The following is a 21924-nucleotide window of genomic DNA, read 5'->3' as shown; positions in this document are numbered from 1 at the left end:
GTGAGTTGTCGGAAGCCATTGGACAACAACACCAAATAACAAAATCAATACGGTGCAAATACTACTGCCTCCTCCACACAGTGCACTTGAGCAGTAGATCAAGATGCGTCAAAAGAGGGCGAAGACATACCGAAAACTAATGCAACTGTACTGCATGTCTTTCGGATTCAGACAGCCTTACCAGATCCTCGGTATGTCCATAGTGTGACAAACAATTGCAGCACCCTAAGTCCTTCCACAGTAGACTCAGAAATGTGCCAAATAGCTGTAGATTCCAAGCAGGATCTCATAAAACAGTTTACTACCGTGATCCAGGGAAACGTGAAGCCCAGTGAGTCTTTCCGCACGCCCGCAGTGTCGTTTGCTGAACGTCTGACAAGTGTATTTTCAGTGATCACGCAATGCTCTATCCAGGAGCTTTATCTCCAAGGAAAGGCTCGACAGCCTGCCGTTGACCTCGCAAAGACGTTCGAACGTCGCAAATGCAACCATAGAGAGGCTATCCCTGGAGTCGACTGCCTCTTGAGCGTAGTAGGTGCGCTTCGTCTCATCTCTATGGTCCCTCATTACAGGATCTGATCAATGTACGTACTTACCAAGGGGACACTAACAAGCACAGGTATGTTGTCGCCACGCAATCGCAATCCCTGCGCAATGCACTGCGCATCATACCCGCGGTGCCCGTAATTCACATAAATCGCGCGGTCATGGTGCTCGAGCCACCCAGCGAAGCTACGCTGAAAGCCAAGGAGCTGGTAGGAGTTTTCAAACATACAATTAGGTCTGTATTGACGTTGCTGCTAGACCGACGAGCAATCGCTTCATTCGTCCGTCCCAAAGCTTGCAACCGCACTCCAAGATAAACTAGTGCCCAAGAAGAGGAAGGGTCCAAAGGGGCCCAATCCTCTGAGCGTCAAGAAGAAGCAAAAGTATCCAGAAGCCTCTGCCCGGCCTCCGCAAAAAATCAAGACCGAGTCATCAGATACTTCATCGAGCACTGCTGGATTGCCAGGGCAAAAACGGAAACGTGATACTCAGGATGATAAGCACGAAGAACAGAGTGTTGGAATGACTGATGGAGCTCAAAGCATTGTCACAACCAGGACAAGAAAAAGGCGTAGAAAAGCCGCTATCGTCCCCCCATCTTCACCGTAGTCATGATATACTGGTTTTATCCTATTCATCTCAGAAGGTCCGAATTCCGATTGAGGTTTCGCAAATCGTGCTATGTGATTGCGGGAGACGCGTATACATTCAAAGTGTAACGCAAAAGTAGGTTCCGGGTAATGATACAACGTCCATAACTAGAGGCATGCAACGACAACATTCAAAACTAACATCCACCACGAAGACGAAGCACAAGGTGAAGGGTGCTCTCCTTCTGAATGTTATAATCAGAGAGCGTGCGACCATCTTCCAACTGCTTTCCTGCGAAGATAAGACGTTGCTGATCAGGAGGAATGCCTTCCTTGTCCTGAATCTTCGCCTTCACGTTGTCGATAGTATCGGATGACTCCACCTCCAAAGTAATGGTTTTTCCCGTGAGTGTCTTGACAAAAATTTGCATGCCTCCACGAAGACGTAAGACCAGGTGAAGGGTGGATTCCTTCTGGATGTTATAATCCGAAAGCGTACGACCGTCTTCCAACTGCTTTCCAGCAAAGATAAGACGTTGCTGATCAGGAGGAATGCCTTCCTTATCCTGGATCTTCGCCTTCACGTTGTCAATGGTGTCAGATGATTCCACTTCCAACGTGATGGTCTTCCCCGTGAGGGTCTTGACGAAGATCTGCATGCCTCCACGGAGACGCAAGACCAGGTGAAGGGTGGACTCCTTCTGGATGTTGTAATCTGAAAGCGTGCGGCCGTCTTCCAACTGCTTTCCGGCGAAGATGAGGCGTTGTTGATCAGGAGGAATGCCTTCCTTATCCTGGATCTTCGCCTTCACGTTGTCGATGGTATCAGATGATTCTACTTCCAACGTAATGGTCTTCCCCGTGAGGGTCTTGACGAAGATCTGCATGCCTCCACGGAGACGCAAGACCAGGTGAAGGGTTGACTCCTTCTGGATGTTATAATCCGATAGCGTGCGGCCATCTTCCAACTGCTTTCCAGCGAAGATAAGACGCTGTTGGTCGGGAGGAATACTGCATTGCAACCGTCAGTTATGAGTCTTGAGATCTGAAATGCATACATACCCCTCTTTGTCTTGGATCTTGGCCTTAACGTTATCGATGGTGTCAGAGGACTCGACCTCTAATGTGATGGTCTTGCCAGTGAGGGTCTTGACAAAGATCTGCATCCTATAGCTTTTCGTCAGCCTCACATACGTGTAGAAGTGAACGATCAGAGACTCACCTGAAGTTGATAGTACGAGGAGGTTGGTTGTTAGAATTGGTGAAGTGTTGAAACTGAGACACCTAGATAAAGCGCTTATATACTGCGGAGCGGAGTTTAAACAACCCCAGGCCCGCCACTACACGGCAGACCCTCCATTTTGTCAGCCTGATGTCTAAATTCAGATTTGTTAGCTCCATGTCTATATGACATAATATGTATCCTTTTCGCGCTACATACAACGTAAATCACAAGTATTTAGTGTGATTATGTGCAAAAACATTTATTGGCCGAGTGTCTGTGTGACGTCCGTAGAATATAAATTATTTGTTTAGGTGATCTCTGTCCCGAGGTAAGATATCCATCTCCATGGAAATCAGAGGCGCGAGCATCTGCAGCAAATGTCAATTCTATAGTCACCGGAAGATGTAGGGAGGATGTATTAATAAAGACATATAAACTATGATCATCCGACGACACAAGCAGTGTGTTTTTGAAGATATATGAATTATATTTTCACCTATATATCCGAGACAGCATGTCCGGGTACATATGAATGTTGAACGTTGTAATACATCGATCATACGTGGCGGATATCTCTCGGTGGTCAGCCAATAATGCGCCACGGTGGTAATCAGATAGAAAATTGGAACACCATGCATTCAATGAAAGTATAGATTTACACAAAGTAATTAACATTAATGATAGCTAAATGACTTGGAATAGAAAGAGCGCGCAAAAATTATCACAAAAGCTTCTTCTGAATTGTCTCCTGCCATGCAGGCTGTGGACCTTTCGCTAGAGATGGAACTTTACGGCGACCAGGGAATTCCTGCAGATCAAGCTGCAGGAACTCGACCATTGCCCTATCAGTCGGTCAGGTGAGTAAATGGTGTATGAAAATATCACGTACTTGCGATATGCATCTTCATACCTAGCAGCATGACCTTCTGATTCCGTGCGCGCGCTTTCACGAACTTGCTCCAGCATGGCGTCAACGTAGTTCCAAAATTTCATTTTGTTCCACTTTCGCAAGCCGCCGTCAAGTCCGAAGCCAGATGGCGCACAACCGGAAGCATCAAGAAACTCATCAGGGGATCCATCCTCATCCACATCTGCAAAGGGGTCTTCAGTTGCTGCTGAATTGGTACCAGGGTCCTCTCTGGAAACTAGATTGTTGGTGACTGCAGCGTCGGTGAAGCTCGCATCCTTGCTGGTGGGATCACTGAGGCTTTCGTGGGTATCAGAGCGCCCTTCTTGATCCCCAGATCCCTGGCCTGGGTGATCCTGTGAAAATTCATTCACCAATTGAACCATATCAACGTCAAGCGCTGTCTCGATGTGCTCTCGGAGATCTTGATGAAGTGAGGGGATGAGGTAGGGGGAAAAGGCCTCCTGGAGGGTGACCTTTTCGTGATCACCAACACCGATCAGGAAGATGCGAAGACAGCGGCGCTATCTCAAAATCAGCAAACAGTATCAGACACCTGAAGAAACTCACCAAAAAGGCGAATCGAGTCCAATGCGAGGAGTCGACCTCCATGCCGCTATGTACAAGCGGTTTGAGGGCATCCATGATGCTCACTTTCTTGCTGATTGATGTGGTCAGCTGTGGATAGAACATGAGCAGGTTCAACTTTCATCCATTTAGAAAATACGTGCCGTGATCTTTATCTGGCCGCGGATGCTTGACAGAAGCCGTGTAACCAATTTCCCAAGCTGTGAACGCAGCTCAGTATCTTCAAAGAGTCCCTCCGTGATCTTGAAAAGATCATTGTGCGCTTGGATAAATTCCTGCAATACGAACAGTAAGCATTTAGAACAATACAAAAGAAGCGCGAACTACCATCACATGTTGGTGCGTGTCGGTGATATAGGCGGTCAGGTTTGGGGACAGCATACACGCGGTAAGGCGGCTTTTCAGTGCACTCTACAGATAGTCTGTTATGGAATAAATGAGAACAATCAATTAATCACCCGCACCTCGAAATCCTTCGAAGACAGTAGTTTCTCGAGTTCTTGTAAAGCATTCGCTTCGCTCCCTCCTTCTCGTTCAAGTTGGCCAGCCCTCAACTCTAGAAGCATGATGAACAAATCACCATTCTGGGTGAAATTGAGCGAAACTCGACCAAAATAATCAAGGTAAAGTAGACCGTACCTCGATAAATGCCAGCAGCTTCTTCAAGGGTACTCCGCGTTCGCTAGCAAGCTGTTGTGCGTGTGTTTTGAGCCGTTTGGTGCGTCTTGGGGTGAGCTGGATTAAATCAGTGCTGGAATCTCTCCGGCGCCGAACACCTGCGCTAATAGGTTCATCGAGATCCGATGATCCCCCTGGAGAACCCGGGTGTGGTGATGAAACAGTCAGAGTAACCGAGGCATCCAGAAGAGAATTCTGTTCATGGCTTGAAGCCTGCTTGGAGCCTGAGCTGGTGGGCTGCCTGCGAACAGCAGGACTAGAGTGAGCCGGGAGTCTTGTGTCAAACCCGAGCAGTGAGCGGGCACGAGGTTTACCAATGTGGGGTGGGGCCAAGCCCTGTCCTGGTGGTCCAGCACCGATGCTGCTTCCTCTCTGGGAGCCTCCAGATGTCGAGCGAAGTGGAAAACGATTGAGCATCATCTTGGAAGGTCCTTTTTGAGCTCTCAGTGAAACACTCAGTCACTGAACACGTTCAAAGTTGCGCTCAACAGAGTTGTTCCATTTCATGCGGTAATAAAACTTCCCACGCACATACATAGCAAGTTCAGCCACAATTCAAGCGTCGGTGCAATATGACATGGCTCTGCTGGGATGACCTCGTCCCAGTCCTTCGATCCCAGCTGGACACCAATGATGTTTGGGTGACTAAGTTTCTGACCGTAAGCCTTCTTGAAATACTCCTGCACCCGTTGTGAGAAAAGCTGTTACGAGTGTGATTCGTATCGAAACCTACTTTCACCGCAGTGTTCTTGAACTGTGGTGAATATGTGTGGAGGTCCAGCGCACGAACATCCTTCTGCTTTAGAACATCGAGAGCGGTGTCCTTAACCTACTTTCACCGTAGTGTTCTTGAACTGTGGTGAATCTGTGTGGAGGTCCAGCGCATGAACATCCTTCTGCTTTAGAACATCGAGAGCGGTCTCCTTCAAAAAAAATTGATATTATAAACCACTAGGGGGAATTATAATGATGAGAAGTGTCATAAGGATGGGGGGAATGATAAGGATGTAACTGACGCAAATTAGCTTCAGAGACTGTAGAATATAGAGAATTTTGGGTGGGTATTTGAATGGGTGGAGCAGGGCGGGTTGTATATGTAAAACGATTATGATCAGAAGATGCGGAAAGGGAAGGCATCTGAGATGCCCGATGAGACATTTCTGGGGGTGGTGAAAACCCTGGCGGCGGGAGATGCCATTGGTGTACTGCGGACTGAGGGAATGGTGCCACATGAGACATTTCTGGGGGTGGCGCAAACCCTGGCGGCGGGAGATGCCATTGGTGTACTGAGGATTGAGGGAATGGTGAACGTGAAGGACCGGCCACTTGAGGGGGATCGGGGAGAGGCGCAATGTATGGTTGAGTGGCACGCTGATAAGAATAAGGATGCGGGTGGAGAGGGTGGTGCAGAGCATCCGCAGTGATCGATGTGGGTGGGATGCGAGTCTGCAATGATGCGCCATCATCCTGGACAGGTGGCGAATACTGCGGAGTTCTCATTTCACCTCCCCTTGTTCGTGTTGCAGCTTCGACAGGCTGCTGCCGCTTCGTTGCACTCGTAGACTTGGTTTGTTTCCTGGATGTGGGCTTGGGCTGTTTCTTGGTTGGGCGATCAAATGCAGGACAGGCGCCATCCTCATCTTGGGGCAGACTCACTGCCTCATCTCCGAGCTTTTTTGCCGATCTCTTTCCCTGCATTTGTCTCACAGCGGCTTTTCGGACAGCTCCAGGATCTGCAACGCGCAGTGGCGTCTCGGAGAGGGATTCCGGGAGAAGAGAATGAAGATGCTGGTAGTTGTGAATGGAGAACATGTTGAGGAGATAGTGCGGTGATATTTGGTGCTTCACGATGCTTGATGTTCGGTCCGTTTGGGTCCGTTCTTGCCATAGACGCTTGGTAGAGAGGTCCGTGCATTTCGCATCGATACAATTGTGCTGGACGTTAGCGATACATATGATATCCTGCAATGCGACTTGAATTGAATATGACAAAAATAAGATGCAGTAAGGCTCACCATTCCCGACACAACAAGCTCCTCATCACTGAGGAGGAGACATGGCAGATGGAGCAAAGGGTGACGTGCAGGCATGATGGAAAAGATCTGAAGAGCAACAAATACGACAGAGCGCTGAGCCGCCGTTGAAATCAAGATCTCGCGGATGCGTCCAATACGAGTCTGTTCAACAGTAAGTAAACTAGAGGTAACATAGTGGGCGAAAACGCACCTTCTGAAGTGTGTCTCGAAATATGACATGCCCACCCAACTGTGAAGTCTCATGCTCACTAATCACGACCGAAATTCCTTGGTAGTACTCAGAATAGGAAGGACTTTTGAGTCCGTTCTTCTTGAATATATCTGCGCAGCGCGTCGCTTGCCATGGAACGATTTGGTGCTTAGACAGGTCAGTCACTGACATTCTACCTGTGCCTAGTATCATAGAATATTGTCAGTCTATGCTCGGATTATTGGATTTGGCGCCATACCTGGATCAGCTAGTGTTTTGTCAGAAATTCCAAGCAGACGGGCTTGTTCAGGATGGTCCTCGACACCCTTGGCAGCACTTTTTAGACCTTCCCACGGTCTTTCAGACTGGGTTTCTTGGTCTGCGTTAACCTATCTCTAAGACGTCCCTCCTGAAAGAGCCTCCTGCCTATTTCTTCAAACATCTGACCACATTCCTCGGGAGGTCCGTGGCCCTCCTCTTCTGTGAACTGAAGAACACCTCTGTCCTCTATAGCGCTTACTCCACACCCCACGAGTCCACGGGAGGAATATGTAATGAGGTTTCGGAGGAACGTCGTGGCATGTTCTGTTGCGCGAGGTTTGAGAGGAATGTTGGGGCGAGGTCTGAGAGGAATGTTGGGGAGGTTTCGGAGGAACGTTAGCGAGGTTTTGGAGGAACATTGGGGAGGTTTTGGAGGAACGTTCGCGAGGTTTTGGAGGAATGTTCGCGAGGTTTTGGAGGAATATCTTGCGATGTCCTGGAGGTTTTTCGAAGACTGTCTCGTGAGGTTTGTGAGCGGCAACCTGCTCTCAACCGCATCCTCGCTGATAGTGGTGTCCATGACAACCCCGACAGCATCTCGAACTCGTCCTTTAGGTGTCATTTATGTGTAGATACAATAATACTTTGTTCTGCTCATGTCTTGATCAAACATTCCACACATCAGTCCGAGTAACGTGCTCGATGTATTCAAGAATAACGGCAGCATGATCAAAAGTGTGACTATATACATAAGTATGTTGTATTAGAAGGATGAGGTACCGGGGGTGTGAGATGACAAAGGCAGTGCAGACGAGAGACTATGAACAGTGTGGTGTAAGGGATGATGGCAGAACAAAGAACGGACAAGAAGGGAGGCGGCAATGATATGACATCTATGTCAAGGACATAAAAAGAAACTGCAAGGCCGAGCAAGCATAACATCAGGTGGCAGACGAGAGACTATGAACAGTGTGGTGTAAGGGATGATGGCAGAACAAAGAACGGACCAGAAGGGAGGAGGCAACGATACGACATCTATGTCAAGGACATAAAAAGAAACTGCAAGGCCGAGCAAGCATAACATCAGGTGGAAGGAGGTGCGTCTGCCGGTCGGGTGTTGGAGTTGGGACTTGGACCGTGGTACGGGGCCCGCGAATCCTGACTTTCCCACCTAGAGTCTCCATTGTAGCGTCTCCTGTAGCCTTGGGAGTCATTATAGTAACCTCCGCTGCGCTGGGGAGCAAATACGTGGCTGTGATCATCATAATCACCACGGGGAGGGAATCCGTGTTCGCGTTTGTACCCATAGTCCACCGCTGGGCTGTATCTGTCACAGTCAGAGTACGCCAGTGAGCGACTGCGCTCCCGTTCCATGTTGTAAGTCATGCTAGATTCTGCTCCCGGAGACATGTCCCGCGTGTGATCACTGTCAACATGAGACCTGCGTGATGGATGCAAGTCATGAGAGTCCCGGGAGTCAGGTACATACCCAGGATTGCGAGTATATCATGGTGTTCAGGAATGTTGTCGCGAGGAATGTTGTCGCGAGGAATGTTGTCGCGAGGATTGCCGTTGCGGTGATAGAATGTGTCATGCGGGTGGAGGAGTTTCTCATTGGCACCTTGCATAAAAGGCAAATTCTGGTAATCTTGCGCCTGTCCGAATATTAGATTGCACGCAGAAAAAGAACGATGTGTCACTTACGGGATAGGAAGAGCCACGAATACTACGACCAGGGAAGCGATGATCATGGAGCTCTCGATCATGGCGTTCATGAGAGTTGGCCAGGAGAGGTCCACGAGGGTCAAGAGGTAGAGGTCCACGAGAACTGTGGTAGGGATTATTCCTGTGATCACGATCATAATGGAAACGATCCCGAGGGTCCTGGCGGATATGGTCACGAGGGTCCTGATGGATATGGTCACGAGGATCCTGACGGACAGGTTCGCGTGGATCATGACGGAAAAGCTCTCGAGGGCGCACGGGCTCTTCAGATTGGCGGTGAGCGTTTGCGGGGAGGTTGTGGGACTCCAGTAGGTCTTCATGAGTAACCAAGTGGTCATCTGCTGTACCTCGGGTCACCAATTCATCGCCTCCTCCTCCTCCTCCTCCTCCTCCTCTCTGAGGCAAAGGAGGAAGCTCTGCGGGTGAGGACATGTTGCCTTGTTGCAACAGCACTGGAACTCGGCCAACATCGCTGGGAACATCACGTTCGTTAGCGCCTGAAGTCGAAGGAGACAGTGGACGAGGAGACTGTTGTACCGGGCATGCGCTGTCCATCTCTGTATTGGACTGCGGCAGCTGGGCAGCCCCGTCATCAGTAGTATGCGTTGGTGCATCTGCAGGACATGTTGCAGAGTTGTCCGCACTCTTGGGGGCAAGTTTTTGGGACTTATCTGCAATCCCGTCGCTAACAGCTTCAACATCATCGTCAGAGTACATCACACGAAGGGCCCGGCCTTGACGAGTAGTCTTTGGCTTCGGACGTGAACCCTTGACAACCGGTCGTGGTTTAGGACGACCTGTGAAATACAAGGTGAGATCATTGAAACACAAAAAATTAACGCAGCCGTACCTTTTGTATCTTGAGGTTTGTTGGAAGGGCCATCACGAAGGCGCGTAACTCTGGCTGTGTAAAATCAGGTGAATCCCAGGGTGAGTTATAGACAGTGGGACACTTACTTGTGCTAGTTGCAGTGGGATCCTCCTCATCACTCGAAGACTCCACCGTCACAGGGGATAATGGACCCCCTTTCGTGGGAGAAGCACTAGGGGCCTGTGACTGCGACAGTCCTGATTTCTCCTTCGATTGCGTTCCTGTTCGAGTCGCTGCTTTTGGGACAATGTCTACAGGTGAAGCGCGCTTCTTCGATGCACGCAGCTCACCACTGGACTGCCGCTTCTTCCTCTTGCCCCGAGATGCTTCTTCGTACTCTGACTCAGAGTCCGGTTCACGCTGGTCATTTCCGTCTTGAGAATCGGATGAAGTAGATTGGACTTCAATCACCTCGCGAGCCGGCGGCCTGTCAACAACCTTGAAAATCCGCGATGGAGGTGGTTCAACATGCGTAGTTGATTTTCCTGTCAAAGTAGTAGATTTCTTGACTTTGGTAGTTGTGGAACTGGGCTTGAGGCGAGAAGGACCATTGTAGTCCGTATGACCATCGACGAACAGCCGTCGAGCACCTGGATAAGGATAGTCCGATTGAGGAGCTTCGCCGAGAATGACGGGCTTCTCAGAGCTCAATACTGCCGCTATTGACACCGGACCGTCAAGGAAAATTACACACTCAGGGACAGATCACACATACCTCGTTCCACGATATCAACTTTCTCTACATACATAGTCTTTGCTTTTAAGGACTCCACGAGGATAGAGACCTCCTTCTGTGTCAGGCCAGCGACTCCCTTGCTCTTTGCATTTGAGGCAACACCACGTGCCTCGCCAGGGAGGAGGCACTTGTGTGCAGGGTAGCCCTTGATGCAAAGGTTATCATCTGCGAGCGCGTTCGGCATGAGCTTCCAAGGAAAGGTCCTGTCAGTGCCGAATTTGCCTCCAAACTTGGCTAGTGTAGGGTGGTAAGTAGTCTGAATACAATAAATAAAAACCAATACCGAACGTACCGACTTGTTTCGTAATTTCCCTCTTGATCCATTTGATACTATCCTCTCGTCCCTCCAAAAGGTCAGAAGCCTGATCCACATCCTTAGAGTCTAGTAGGTCCTTGGAGTCTACACCTTTGGAGGTGGACGCCACGTCATCATCTTCGTGCTCCATGAATGCATCCTCCACAGCCGATAACGACATTGTGTTACTGTGATGTTTGATAAGACATCGCGGCCTTCAAGATAACGAAACAAGACTCACTAAACTTGGGCTTTGAGGTGAGCGAGGATGGTGTCATTGTCTGCGCGGCATCGCGTCAGAAAGAACTAGCACAAAATATCAATATGTGCGCGAGGTTTAGCATGATCTTTGACGACTTACATCCATTGCACCAGGTGTCGTGTGTACATGACCGAGTGAGGCGTCCTGATTGACAATTTTGCCACACATGACGGTAGCGGATTCGAACCCGAATTTGGCCGACGCAACATCCAACTGAAATGACAAGTGTACATTAAGCGTCGAGGCACCGATCACTTTGATATGAAATCACTTACTATATCTGTCACCCTTTTGTGAAACCTCTGGAATGCCTGCGCACGTTGGCTGACTGTTTGAGGCAATCCACCTAGTGAAGCCATCTCATCGTGGGTGTCAAGGATATCTTGATATGTGTCGGGGAACTGTTCTTTGAACTTCACATAGCATTCTTTACGCACACCCGCGCCTGTGATGCAAGATCAATTTACGTACTGAAATGAGTCTGCATTTAGAACTTACTTGGCGTGCTTCCTCCAGCCGAAAGATCTCGACCAAGTCGGGCGAGTTCCTGCTTGGACTTGTCCTTGAAATAATTGGAATAAAGATTCCAGTAATTGATGCTGCTTGCTGTGCGTCCACGGCTCTTCATGAACAGGTTGATGACCTGATGCATGGGCATCGTAGTGGACCTGGATAACTCGAGCAGTGCCTGATCAACGACCGCGAATCCTGCGTCAAGTGCAGCATTGGTCTCTGCAGACCTGCGTCCCACGACAGGTAGTTCCTCGGAGTGTGAGGTGAGGCTTTCTTCGGGAAACCGTTCGCGGACGCTGGTGTCAGGAGAGTAGTGGCTCAAGTCAAGCTGCTGACTTGGCCTGGGGGAAGGTGGATTGGGGACACTAGAACCAGGGATCAAGTCCTTCAGGGGTGTAGGCGGGATAACATTTGTGGAGGGTGGAGGTGCGTGGGCGGCTTGAGGAGCCAAGTGAGATGGACGCCGAAGTTCGAATGCCGGGACTTGACCGGAGAAGCCCTGTACAAAACCCGAAGGATCTGGAGCATGATCCCCGAGTAAGGTTGTGAATGAGTCAGCGCCCATCAGGTCAAACATATTGGATGCTTGTTGACCTGTCCAAGCAGGCTGGTCGCTCATTGAATTATAAAACATATCTTGAAGAGGTGCGGGAGCTGGGGGTCGGGAAGCCGCGTCACCCGCAAATGGTGAGGGGTGGCGACTATTGCCCGGTGCCACAGTAAGTGATGTCGCATCACCGGTAAATGGTGAGGGCTGACGACTGCCATTCAGCGCAACGGTGAGCGATGTTGAATCACTTGGGGTGGCGTCATCATCCTGAGGAAGGTCCAAAGATGCAGCACCGGGACCTGATTCCACAGAGCCTTGACTGTCTGGGGTCGGTTGTTGGCCCCCCCTTCGTCGAATTGAAGCACCTTTGATGATCCCAGTGTCCCGTGCCGTAGCCTTAAGATTACTCCTCAACCTTGACGGAGTGAGCTCGACCGCTGGTTCTTGATACCGACGGCCTCCACCGAGCTGTTCATATATGTAGTTGTCACCAGCAAGGGGAAAGGCTGCACTGCTGAGGGGAAAGGCCGCAGAGGGATTGATGTATCTTGGAGGCGGAGAGGACTGCCTATTGAACAAGTCCATTTCCTCGCTGTACGGTGTTTGAGTCATTCTAAATGATTGTCAATAAAACAAACTTTGGAGAATGCAATGACGCACCAATGCAAGCACAACCACAGTGTACAAGGGGTATAGATTCAAATTGAGAGGACTTAGCTGTCACGGGAGACGGTGCATAAGTGAAGGAAAGAAAAGCAAGTGAAATATATTTACGCACCAAAAAAAATGTCGACAGCGAAAGGTATTTTGTGCGTTGATGGAAGCAACGTTAGCGGAAGATCTGAGAGGCTTATGAGCAAGTGATATCGGGGGCAGCTCAGGAGGAAAATATTCACCGCGGCCTCATTCTTATATATATTTATTTGGGGCCATTAGTAGGATCCAGTCCAGGGTCCCGCTACATAACAAGTTAGAATGCGATCGTTATCGGAAGCGGACTGACCTGAAGTGTCTTTTTCGGTAGGGCCTGTCATGGAAGTCTGAGAGGCCATGAGCAGTCCAGTAGGTCCTGGAGGTTCGTGAACCTACTGGAGAGCCTTCCTGCGAGGCCATCAGCCAATAATATTGAGAATAAAACTCGCGCTAACATTGAAACACAAGCTGCAAGAGACAATTTGTCCTTAAATCCCCAACAACAGTATTGAACGACTCACACCATCAGCCCCAACCTATTGACATCAAAATGTCTCTGGACAGCGATGATAAGTTGTGTCCTATGGCGCAAGGAGTGAGACTCATCAGTATACGTTATTGGCTTCCTGCAGGTGACGGTGCACAAACAGTGATAGTCTAAACTAGGACTTACCTTCCAGTTGTTGAACTGACACTTGAGTCTGCTCGTTAGTAAGCTCATTGTGAATCTACTATCAGCCGACATTGTGTGCTCGGTTCGACATGGTAAATGTTTCTGATGGTGATATGAGAGAGCCTGAGATGTTTTGTGAAGAAATACTTACCAGAGTGTCACGGTATCATATGGTGAGAAGACAAAATATTATATCATGGCAAACGGCAAACTCGATCATGATGATGGTAGGGAGAAGGTGCTCGGACTCAGTGAATATATTAATGATGTACAGCCAACTTCACAGAGATAGTATGCTATCATTCTATGGTAGCCTGTCTGAATCAGTCTGATGCGCTATGATTTGTCCTCAGTGTGGCGATAAGATCGATATATTCTATGATAGCCTGTCTGACACGTCATGACTTGTCCTCTGCAAGCTCAATGATGGTAGGGAGAAGGCTCTCGGACTCCGTAAGTATATTAATGATATACGGCCAACATTTCAGAGATATGCCATTCTATGAATCATAGCCTGTCTGATGCGCCATGATTTGTCCTCAGCGGTAACCTCAAATTTGGTGAAAGGGAGAAGACGAAGTATAGGCGCCTCACTCAGATTGCTCGCCAATGGTCAATATTCATAGATCTAGGGTACTGTACATTGATGCGTGCTAGAATGCAGGTATAGAAAGTACACGAGCACGTAGGTAATATCGCAGGTCGCTCATTTCCTCCTCTTGTAGTCGCGTAATGTGTCGTCCATGTAGGACAGCAATCATGGCTGCTAATATCCATACCCCGCAATCATATCCGTTAGTCTGGAGAGGTTTGATCTGCGTGAATCATTAAATTGAGGTTTAGACATGAGAGATGCGCTTGAACTCACGGTCAATGGGCGAGCCACCCATCCATCCAGATCAATATGTACCTGCTTGTTTCGTTGATGTGCGATTGCCAGAAGCCGACAAACAAGTTTCATGATGTCCTGTAAAAGATATCAAAATCATGATTGCACGTAAGTCAAGATAAACATACTTTCAAGTCGTGTTTCCACGGTTTTCGTTCAGCGAGACTATCAAAGAGATGGATTTCTTTTCTTGACAAGTAAATAATGCAAACCACCCAATGGCCAACACTAGTTGGCCTATGAATCGGGATAACCCAGACATCTTTCTCCCAATAACGTGTCCAGGATGTATTGCGCCAAAGGATATCATCGGCTGCGTTGTAGCGGATGCGAGGAAGATCGTGGGTGGAGAAGATAGCTACAGTGGGGTTAGGGATATCTATCTGCAGAAGCACGGCACAGCCGTTGATACAAACATCGTTCAGGTACGCTGTCGGAGAAGCAAGAAATGAGATGTCTCTCGGCTCAAAAACTTGTTGGGGGAATCCACCCATTGATGGTCGTACTCGTGTTGCTACCCGTCCAGCCACAATGACATGCGAATCTTGAGATGGGGCGCGGAAATCATCAATCAGGAGACCCTACAGGTTATTAGTGATGTTTGGCCTGTCAACGACATTGACGTACCTCTGGGGAATCCCACACAATGTCAGCGCACATATTAGACACTAAGTCTTGATCTTCATCAAGCTCCGCTCCGGCAATATCACCCTCCAGGATGTCTGCAAGCGCAGCTTGCTCAGGCTCAAGCTCCCGCGAGTCCAAGTCATCCACCTCAGGGACGACTGGTTCATCCTCTGGAGCAGGGTCCTGCACTGTTACGCTAGCCAGATTAAGAACAGTATCTTGAGGATCTCCAGAGTAGGCTATAGCGCGGTCTAGCGCCTCTTTTGCACGGCTTGTGAACCGAACCGATGATGCAAGCGAATTTGACCAACGCGTCTGAAGTCGGATAAAATGTGAGTGCCGTTGTTGCAATGGAACACGAAAGCGCTTATCTATAAACGAGCAAGGCCGGATCAATGAGACCTTGAATAAATAGCGAGAATCAAACTTACTTTCGGGCAATCGGAGTGAGAGCTCCAGTGCAGTTAGCTCTTCTCCGAAGAAGCGGCACAAATTGTCAGCCTCCATGCCTAAGCGTTTTTGCTCCTCCTGGCACCGGTCACGTTTGAGAAGGGCACGAATTCCGTCCCTGACGTCCGAGTCTTCTAGCCATCGAGGCACCTCTCCTACGGAGGGCACAACCCAGATATCCTGCATCAAGGTCTGGTCGCCACGTAGTTCAGCTAACTTTGTTGGAAGGGGGGTAGGAAGTGGGATGTTCCAAGCAGGATCATACAGTGATTCTAACCGCTCACAGTAAGAATTAAATTGTCGGATTGCCGTCATAAGAGCAGGTTGGCGCTTCGCTATGGCTTTTCGAGTGTGTTGATGAAGCTTCGTCCCTGAAGAATAAGGTTAGAATGGAGGAATAATTGAATATGAAGACTTACCTAATGTTTGCTGGGACCCGCCTACAGCCCGATCTAGCTTATCCCATTCGAAAAAACTGGCGATGGCACGCTTCCGAATATTCATTTTAAGGTCTCGAGCCATAAGAAGGACACGGACGAAGTCAAGATTGACTCCGTCGAGCTCCGGAAATCTATCATGAACGTTAAGAGAAGAGTACAACACTTCGACTTTGGTCATGAGACGCTCGTGACCCCTCTGTAGGCTCGCGAGGACATCTAGAGTGTCACCGGAGGCTGCCTCCTTCTCCAGCATAGTCCTCGTAGCCTGCAAGGCTCGATCCGAGACATCCAAATCAGCTTGTAGAGCGAGAACTGTGTCGAGCTCCTTCTTGAGGCGAGCAGGGGCATCTGACAACATTTTCAACATAATTACTATTGCGCGCGTATTACGGGCCTACTCACGAGCTCGAATCGACAGCTGTGATTGTCGCTGGTCAGCCCATTGAGTTCGTAGGTCCTCCACAGATGTTTCACAGCGATTGAGCACGTTGAGCGCAGCTGAGCCCTGGTCCTTGATGCCTCGCTTCAGACGGCGCTTGATCCAATCCCCAAGGTCTGCCTTCATTTCCGATCCTATGGCAGTCGCTTGACGGTCAATTAACCAGATACGGCGCTGGCGCTAAACAAATGAAAATAATTAGTACATTCCTAGGTGCAATACCACCTAACGCACTGATGATGACCTTTCGACACCTATCAAGCGAACGAACCGCGACCATAACCGCTCAGTCCCCTCGCCATCAGATAATCCAAGGCCAATGCACATCCGTGGATTGTGCACCAGCTGGCAGGCCCATTCGTGGCCATAGGCGTGCATGGCTGTAGTTGCAAAGCGCAGGCGTGATAGAACATCCCGAGGGAGAATCTCAAACTGCAAATAATTAGCACGTGAATCCAACTAAGATCATACATACCTTTGAAAGGGAACGTGCCAGAACACAGCCTACGTCATAGAGGGTCGCGACTGTGGCTTGAGGAGGGAGCAATGTGAACAAGTGTTCTATAAGCGCAACTGAGTATTTCTGTTGCTCGCCGGGGGAATCGATGTTAGCAAAAAATAGCGGGATATCATGACGGCAAATAAGGGCCATCAATCCCGTGTCGTCGAAGCTGTCCATTGCGGCCTTTTGTTTCTTCCCGTCGGCAGCTTCATATGCATTCTCACATAGGTCAATAGCCACATCAGGGACAACGGGGGTGTGTGCTTTTGGAGGTCGCTTACGTTGTGCATCAATTCGGCACCCAACTGCATCAACAAACTGTTTAGGAAGGAAGTAAGTGGGCTCGTAGAAGCGAGGACAATCACCCGCGGAACGTCGGTGGCGGTGATGAAAATTGCCGTCTGTAGCAACATGTATGTCCCCGCCTTGATCAATGGGTCTGCCAAACAGTGTCCCACCAAAACATGCTGGACAACGTTGTACGAGGAGTGACGCACATCGGCCATGGTGCAAGGCAGTCAAAGCCGAACTTTCAGCATTTGTGAGAGGAGGGAGTTGGGGTGGCTGGAGACTGGCAACGCGGTCTCGAGTCTGTTGCAGGACTGCATCGACTTGCCGTTCAATTTCGACCTGGAGGACATCGTACCATTGTACGGCGTGGCCTAGACCACGACGAAATGGTTCTTGCACGAGGTCACCCTTTAATCTAGTTTAGTGACGTTAAACCTGATGTAACTATATCTTACCCGCGAGTCGGTCACTTGAAAACCCCTGCGTGAATAGTGAGTTTTGAGAGCAGATGCAAGAGCATTGATGGCGTCACAAGAGCGCTCAAAAAGAGCGCGATAAAACGAGAGTAGATCAACAGATACCGCCATGCGAGGTTGGGAAGGTGCCGTGGGGAACAGCCCATGATGAAGAAGGACCTGCGGAAGGCTGGAGCATTCACAGCTCAATACATCAATTGATACAAATCCTGTTGATGTATTTCGCACTTGTAAGATCATGCGATGGGCTAAAAGCGTAAGTACTTACTGTCGAAGAATAGGCACAACAGATTTGTTCTTTTCTGTGCGCATGAGAGAGTTCCACACGCTGAGATCACATCTTGAGTTCTCTCCAAGGCTTGGCCGAGAGTACGGGCGTAATACTGCAATTGCGGGTCGACGAGGGTGGGGATGAGCCTGTGCCAGTTGGTGTATAATGTATCTGTGGACTTATCAGGGAGAATGCGCCGTTTGTGTGGACTGCTCTCCAAGTTTACAGGCCTATCAGAAGAGGATTCCTCCAACATTTCAAAGTCGGTGCCTGCAAACTCCAATTCATTGGGTGTGTTCGCGTTGGCTACTCCACCAGAGGTACTACCCAGGGCAATACCAGGAGAATACCCTGAATTGGGGAGTGTGGGATCCATGAGTCGTTGCATTTGAGCAAGTAGACGACGACGCCTGAGTTCCGCGCCAGGAAACTCCACCAGTGTTTGAGTTTTCCTCTTGTCTCTGGCTTTCCTTGGGCTGACAAAGTGTTGACCAAGGCCAGAGGAAACGATTTGAGCTTTACGAGTATTGCGGGAGTTAGTTAGAGTCATGGCGAGAGGGTCAACCTGCATGCACAGAAGACTGTGCGGACGAAGTTAGTACTTTGAGTGTTATAATACATAAACAGAAAACTTACAAGGATACCTCCCACCTACCAGGCAACCCTACAAGACTATCACGCATACCGCTGGAGCCTACGGATGAACTGCCAGAACCTACAAAATGAGGTGCGAGAGGCGCCGTAGGTACCTGGGAGGTACCGGAACTAAAAGTATATGTAAGCTATTTTTAGATTGGAGGGATGATGGGTCTCGCAGACAGGTTTCCCACAACATAATAACCGGGTCTGAAAGACCCCTTATTGGCACCGAAAAGTGTTGCCTGAGGTGGTCCTCGAGGTAGGTGATAACCTGCGGGCCGCCACGAACCCACTGTTCTGTATGTGTGTCGAACCAATAGCCGCCAGTCGTGATATGCTTGACAGTGTCATTGCGAACAAATGTCATGCACGTGTCGCGACTTGGAGCTCTCCGATTGCTGTAAATACACGTGAGGCGGAAGACATGATTGAACGACTCATAGCGCTCAGTCGAAAAAACAATTGCGGGTCCAAAACGTCGAATATAAGCTGGGAGGTGAACCAGAAAGTGAAACTTGGGTTTACTGATCAAGATACTGGGTGCGCACTGCGCGGTAGTATTGAGAAAATCGCCGATCGTTCGAGTTAGCTTCGCCAAGTAGATTTCGGTGTTGTCGATTTTCGTATGCCAAATGAGAACGACGAGCTCTCCAATCAAGGTCCATCCATCAAGAACACTTTTTGGAACAAGATCATAGACCACGAATGGCATAACCTGTGCGAGACTTTTGAAGTGTTTTCCGATTAAGCCCCCTTTATAATGGCAAATATAATCAGCATTTAGGGATGGTGCATTTAGGCCATCCCTGTCCAGTGAATCGAGACGTGTCTGAAAATGATTGAGTAGTTTAGCCTTCTCGAGCAAAAATGCAGTCTGTCCCCAGAAATATTTCACGACGCCGAGTAGAACTGTGTGCAGGATCTCCGTAGGAGTATCCATGTGAATATTCATCCCTATCATAGTACCAATGTAAATTCAATGACCCACAAAAAATGAAAATGCTCACCATCCATCCCTAGAAGGGGATTGATTGCATCCTGATGTGTCCTACCTTGCAACATATCCGAGAGCTCTTTCTCTAGCTTAGCCCGAACTTCAGATTCCGTTGACGCTGACTGCCCTGCTTCTCGTTTCCGCAGCTTCTTGCCCATTTCGACCAGTGTATTGATGATAGAAGACGAAGTAGAGTCACGAATTCCAGTTGCTGTTGTAGCAGCTGAGACCTTCCCTGCAGCTCCTGAGCATAATGCGGTCTCGAACTGCTGGAGGATCTGTGATGTTGTTTCTTCAGGAATTCGGGGATTTCCTTCCTGTCCGATTCTCAAGATTAATCTATAGTGGTCATTCAAGTTGTGTACAACATACCGTAAAAAGACTAGCATAGCCAGCCTCAGACTCTTTGTGCTCCTTCGTCCCGCCAACATGACAAGTCCTGCAAAAGTAATTACAATTTAACCCCCCGTGACTGCACTCCTCAGCTTGCATTGGATTGTCGCCCGCAAGAAATAAACCTTCGGGAACGAGCATGACTTCCTCGGCGAATTTACAATCCCATGCAAAGATACCTGAGTCTGCAGCGGTGCTATAACAATCGATACTTGAGTAAACGGAACGTTGACAGCGAAGAACACACCTTATAGACTCCCTCATTGCATGCATTAATTCCATCGGCGCAGCATGTGGTGACGACGTTACGAATCGAACACAGAACTCTTTCTCCAGCATCTCACGTGGTAAGTTAGCATTTGACATATAAATCGCGTGGTGCTTATTCCACTGCTTAGAAACATTTCCGGAAACGTCGTCCATGAAGATGATTAGAGGGACTGAATAGACCATTCGACCCTTCGCTTTTTCACGTAGCGGATGTGGCACGAGCTTCAGATATTTTTCGGAGGATGCTGGGATTATGCTAAGTAGAGTCACCCATATTTCAGCCATGTACTTACCAGTGACACCGCATGTGAGCTTGCCCGCGAGATCTTCAAACGAGCATCTGAATATCGAAGCTGGAACAACCTCTTGTTCATCACTAACAATAAAACCGGCCTTGCCTACTCGTCAGAGGCTATATCTGTGAGACATGATTACATACATCCGTGTATTCTACTGCACGGCCCATGGCATATATTTCTTTCTCCTGGCGTGGATCCTGCGAGTCCCCGTGGTCCAACGGTGCATACGAGGCATTAAAAAAGCGTTCTGGGACAAAAAAGGCTCCCGAGCGTTCCTGCAGAAGTTCATTGACGAAGTATATTTTGCCGTCCACCCGAGCCGCCGGAGGCGACGGCAGTTCCAGCAGCATCTTGTGCCCATGAAACACCTGCGACATACCAGTTCCACCGTCTTCAGGATAATCCATCATGGCGAAGCGGGTGAGTGGATTTGCATAATCCTAAATGACATCGTTAGCATGGCATAGTCTGAGCGCTCGTAGTTTACCTTTGCAATTGCATGCCAAATATCGTTAATGTAAAAAATGTTGCCGGACGCTGATGTTACTTTCCGCGTTGGATTTCCGACGAGTTCGCAGATGCGCTCATTTGACTGCTTGACCGCCTTGAGAGATGGGATATCACGCGCGCCCAGTTCCTTGGCCCAGCCGAGTATGGCTCTCTTCTGCGCATCCGAAAACGGTAGTCGTGCAGAGCTAAACAACAACGAAGTCAAGAAGTGCTTTGGAAGCACGGTAAGAATCATCGAATCCTGTCAGAATAGTGGGGTGAAACGTACCGCTCTCGATGGCCAAGGATAGTACATGCTTCCCGGATTAACTTTCATATTCGTCCTCGCGCTAGACTCTGCAGGAATTTCATCTAGAAGTGTGTCAATAAAATAAGTGAACACGGTAATACAGAAACTCACCTAGCAGCTCGATCCCAAAATCAAACTCGTTGTCTTGCATGCCAATCTCGTCTTTGAGAGGAGCCAGGGGCGTTTCGAAGAGCCTGTCGCCCTTGAGTAGCGAAGCCTTCAAATCGTCGAAGAGATCCCGCCCGCCACCGATCTCATATGTGTGGTGGCCCAGTTCAACATCCCACAGCGCAGACAGCGGAACCTCTTCCTCTTCCAAGTCTTCCCCGGCAAGTGGTACCAGCTGATCGTCGTCAGCTTCGTGGCAAGCGACCTCAGATGCCTGGAAAGATCCGGATTGACAGTCGACATCCATGCCAAAGGCATCAGTATCGGATTCGCGGTGGGTCATCTGTGTGTGTGCGGGGTGCTTGGGTCGTTGAGATTTTAGAGGGAAGGGGTTTTTAGATACAGAAGTTCTCCCAGAACACCTGAGAAGAAGGTGTCGGGTGTGGGTGGCGCCCTTACAGTGAGCCCGGGTGTACCTGCGCTCCATTGTCCGCAATGCTCCCTTGAATTGAGGGCAGACTGTGCAAACAACACGAGTCTGGGATGGATTACAGTATTTCAAAACTGTAAGTGCGAGAGCGTTTAATAACACCCATAAATCAAGTTGAAAGTACTTACTTGACCCGTCAACAAGCTGCGAATCACCCATATTGACGGCTGCTGGTCGAGTGAGTTTGATGATTGATCTTGTGAAGTCC

General features: G+C 49.1%; 7 protein-coding genes across 7 annotated transcripts; 1 reads left to right on the top strand and 6 right to left on the bottom strand.

Moving 5' to 3' along the window:
• The first annotated feature begins 19 nt into the window (after positions 1-19).
• On the top strand, positions 20-1204 carry DEU56DRAFT_816311 (PIN domain-like protein). The gene is made up of 5 exons (XM_041353836.1): positions 20-191; positions 242-331; positions 392-535; positions 601-755; positions 805-1204. The coding sequence occupies exons 1-5, from the start codon at positions 104-106 to the stop codon at positions 1153-1155; spliced, it is 828 nt and encodes a 275-aa protein (XP_041206137.1). The 5' UTR covers positions 20-103; the 3' UTR covers positions 1156-1204.
• Positions 1205-3082: 1878 nt separating this feature from the next.
• Positions 3083-3786, bottom strand: DEU56DRAFT_956150 (uncharacterized protein; the record flags this gene model as incomplete). Its single annotated transcript, XM_041359239.1, has 2 exons — positions 3083-3203; positions 3251-3786. Coding segments are annotated over 2 exons (657 nt in total), but the record flags the coding sequence as incomplete, so codon positions are not given.
• A 2494-nt stretch (positions 3787-6280) lies between these two features.
• DEU56DRAFT_710250 (uncharacterized protein) lies at positions 6281-6499 on the bottom strand (the record flags this gene model as incomplete). The annotated part of the gene is made up of 1 exon (XM_041347481.1): positions 6281-6499. A coding segment is annotated over one exon (219 nt), but the record flags the coding sequence as incomplete, so codon positions are not given.
• Positions 6500-11209: 4710 nt separating this feature from the next.
• Positions 11210-11658, bottom strand: DEU56DRAFT_690782 (uncharacterized protein; the record flags this gene model as incomplete). Its single annotated transcript, XM_041347124.1, has 2 exons — positions 11210-11355; positions 11409-11658. Coding segments are annotated over 2 exons (396 nt in total), but the record flags the coding sequence as incomplete, so codon positions are not given.
• Positions 11659-13992: 2334 nt separating this feature from the next.
• Positions 13993-17980, bottom strand: DEU56DRAFT_741028 (uncharacterized protein; the record flags this gene model as incomplete). The annotated part of the gene is made up of 11 exons (XM_041348854.1): positions 13993-14154; positions 14208-14306; positions 14357-14742; positions 14843-15226; positions 15287-15676; positions 15725-16093; positions 16148-16364; positions 16419-16616; positions 16660-17385; positions 17433-17622; positions 17718-17980. 11 exons carry the CDS (start codon positions 17978-17980, stop codon positions 13993-13995), a joined length of 3384 nt encoding a protein of 1127 aa, XP_041206133.1.
• Positions 17981-18809: 829 nt separating this feature from the next.
• DEU56DRAFT_872405 (uncharacterized protein) lies at positions 18810-20203 on the bottom strand (the record flags this gene model as incomplete). Its single annotated transcript, XM_041355778.1, has 5 exons — positions 18810-18852; positions 18912-19317; positions 19371-19674; positions 19730-19946; positions 19998-20203. The coding sequence occupies 5 exons, from the start codon at positions 20201-20203 to the stop codon at positions 18810-18812; spliced, it is 1176 nt and encodes a 391-aa protein (XP_041206132.1).
• Positions 20204-20549: 346 nt separating this feature from the next.
• DEU56DRAFT_692012 (uncharacterized protein) lies at positions 20550-21434 on the bottom strand (the record flags this gene model as incomplete). The annotated part of the gene is made up of 4 exons (XM_041347148.1): positions 20550-20759; positions 20807-21040; positions 21098-21152; positions 21220-21434. Coding segments are annotated over 4 exons (714 nt in total), but the record flags the coding sequence as incomplete, so codon positions are not given.
• Between the last annotated feature and the right edge of the window lie 490 nt (positions 21435-21924).

The sequence above is a fragment of the Suillus clintonianus genome (assembly GCF_016758775.1).
Source record: "Suillus clintonianus strain FC179 chromosome Unknown DEU56scaffold_61, whole genome shotgun sequence".
Lineage (NCBI taxonomy): Eukaryota > Fungi > Basidiomycota > Agaricomycetes > Boletales > Suillaceae > Suillus > Suillus clintonianus.
The sequence above is the reverse complement of the archived record's forward strand: the minus strand, read 5'-3'. Positions and strand labels throughout refer to the sequence as shown.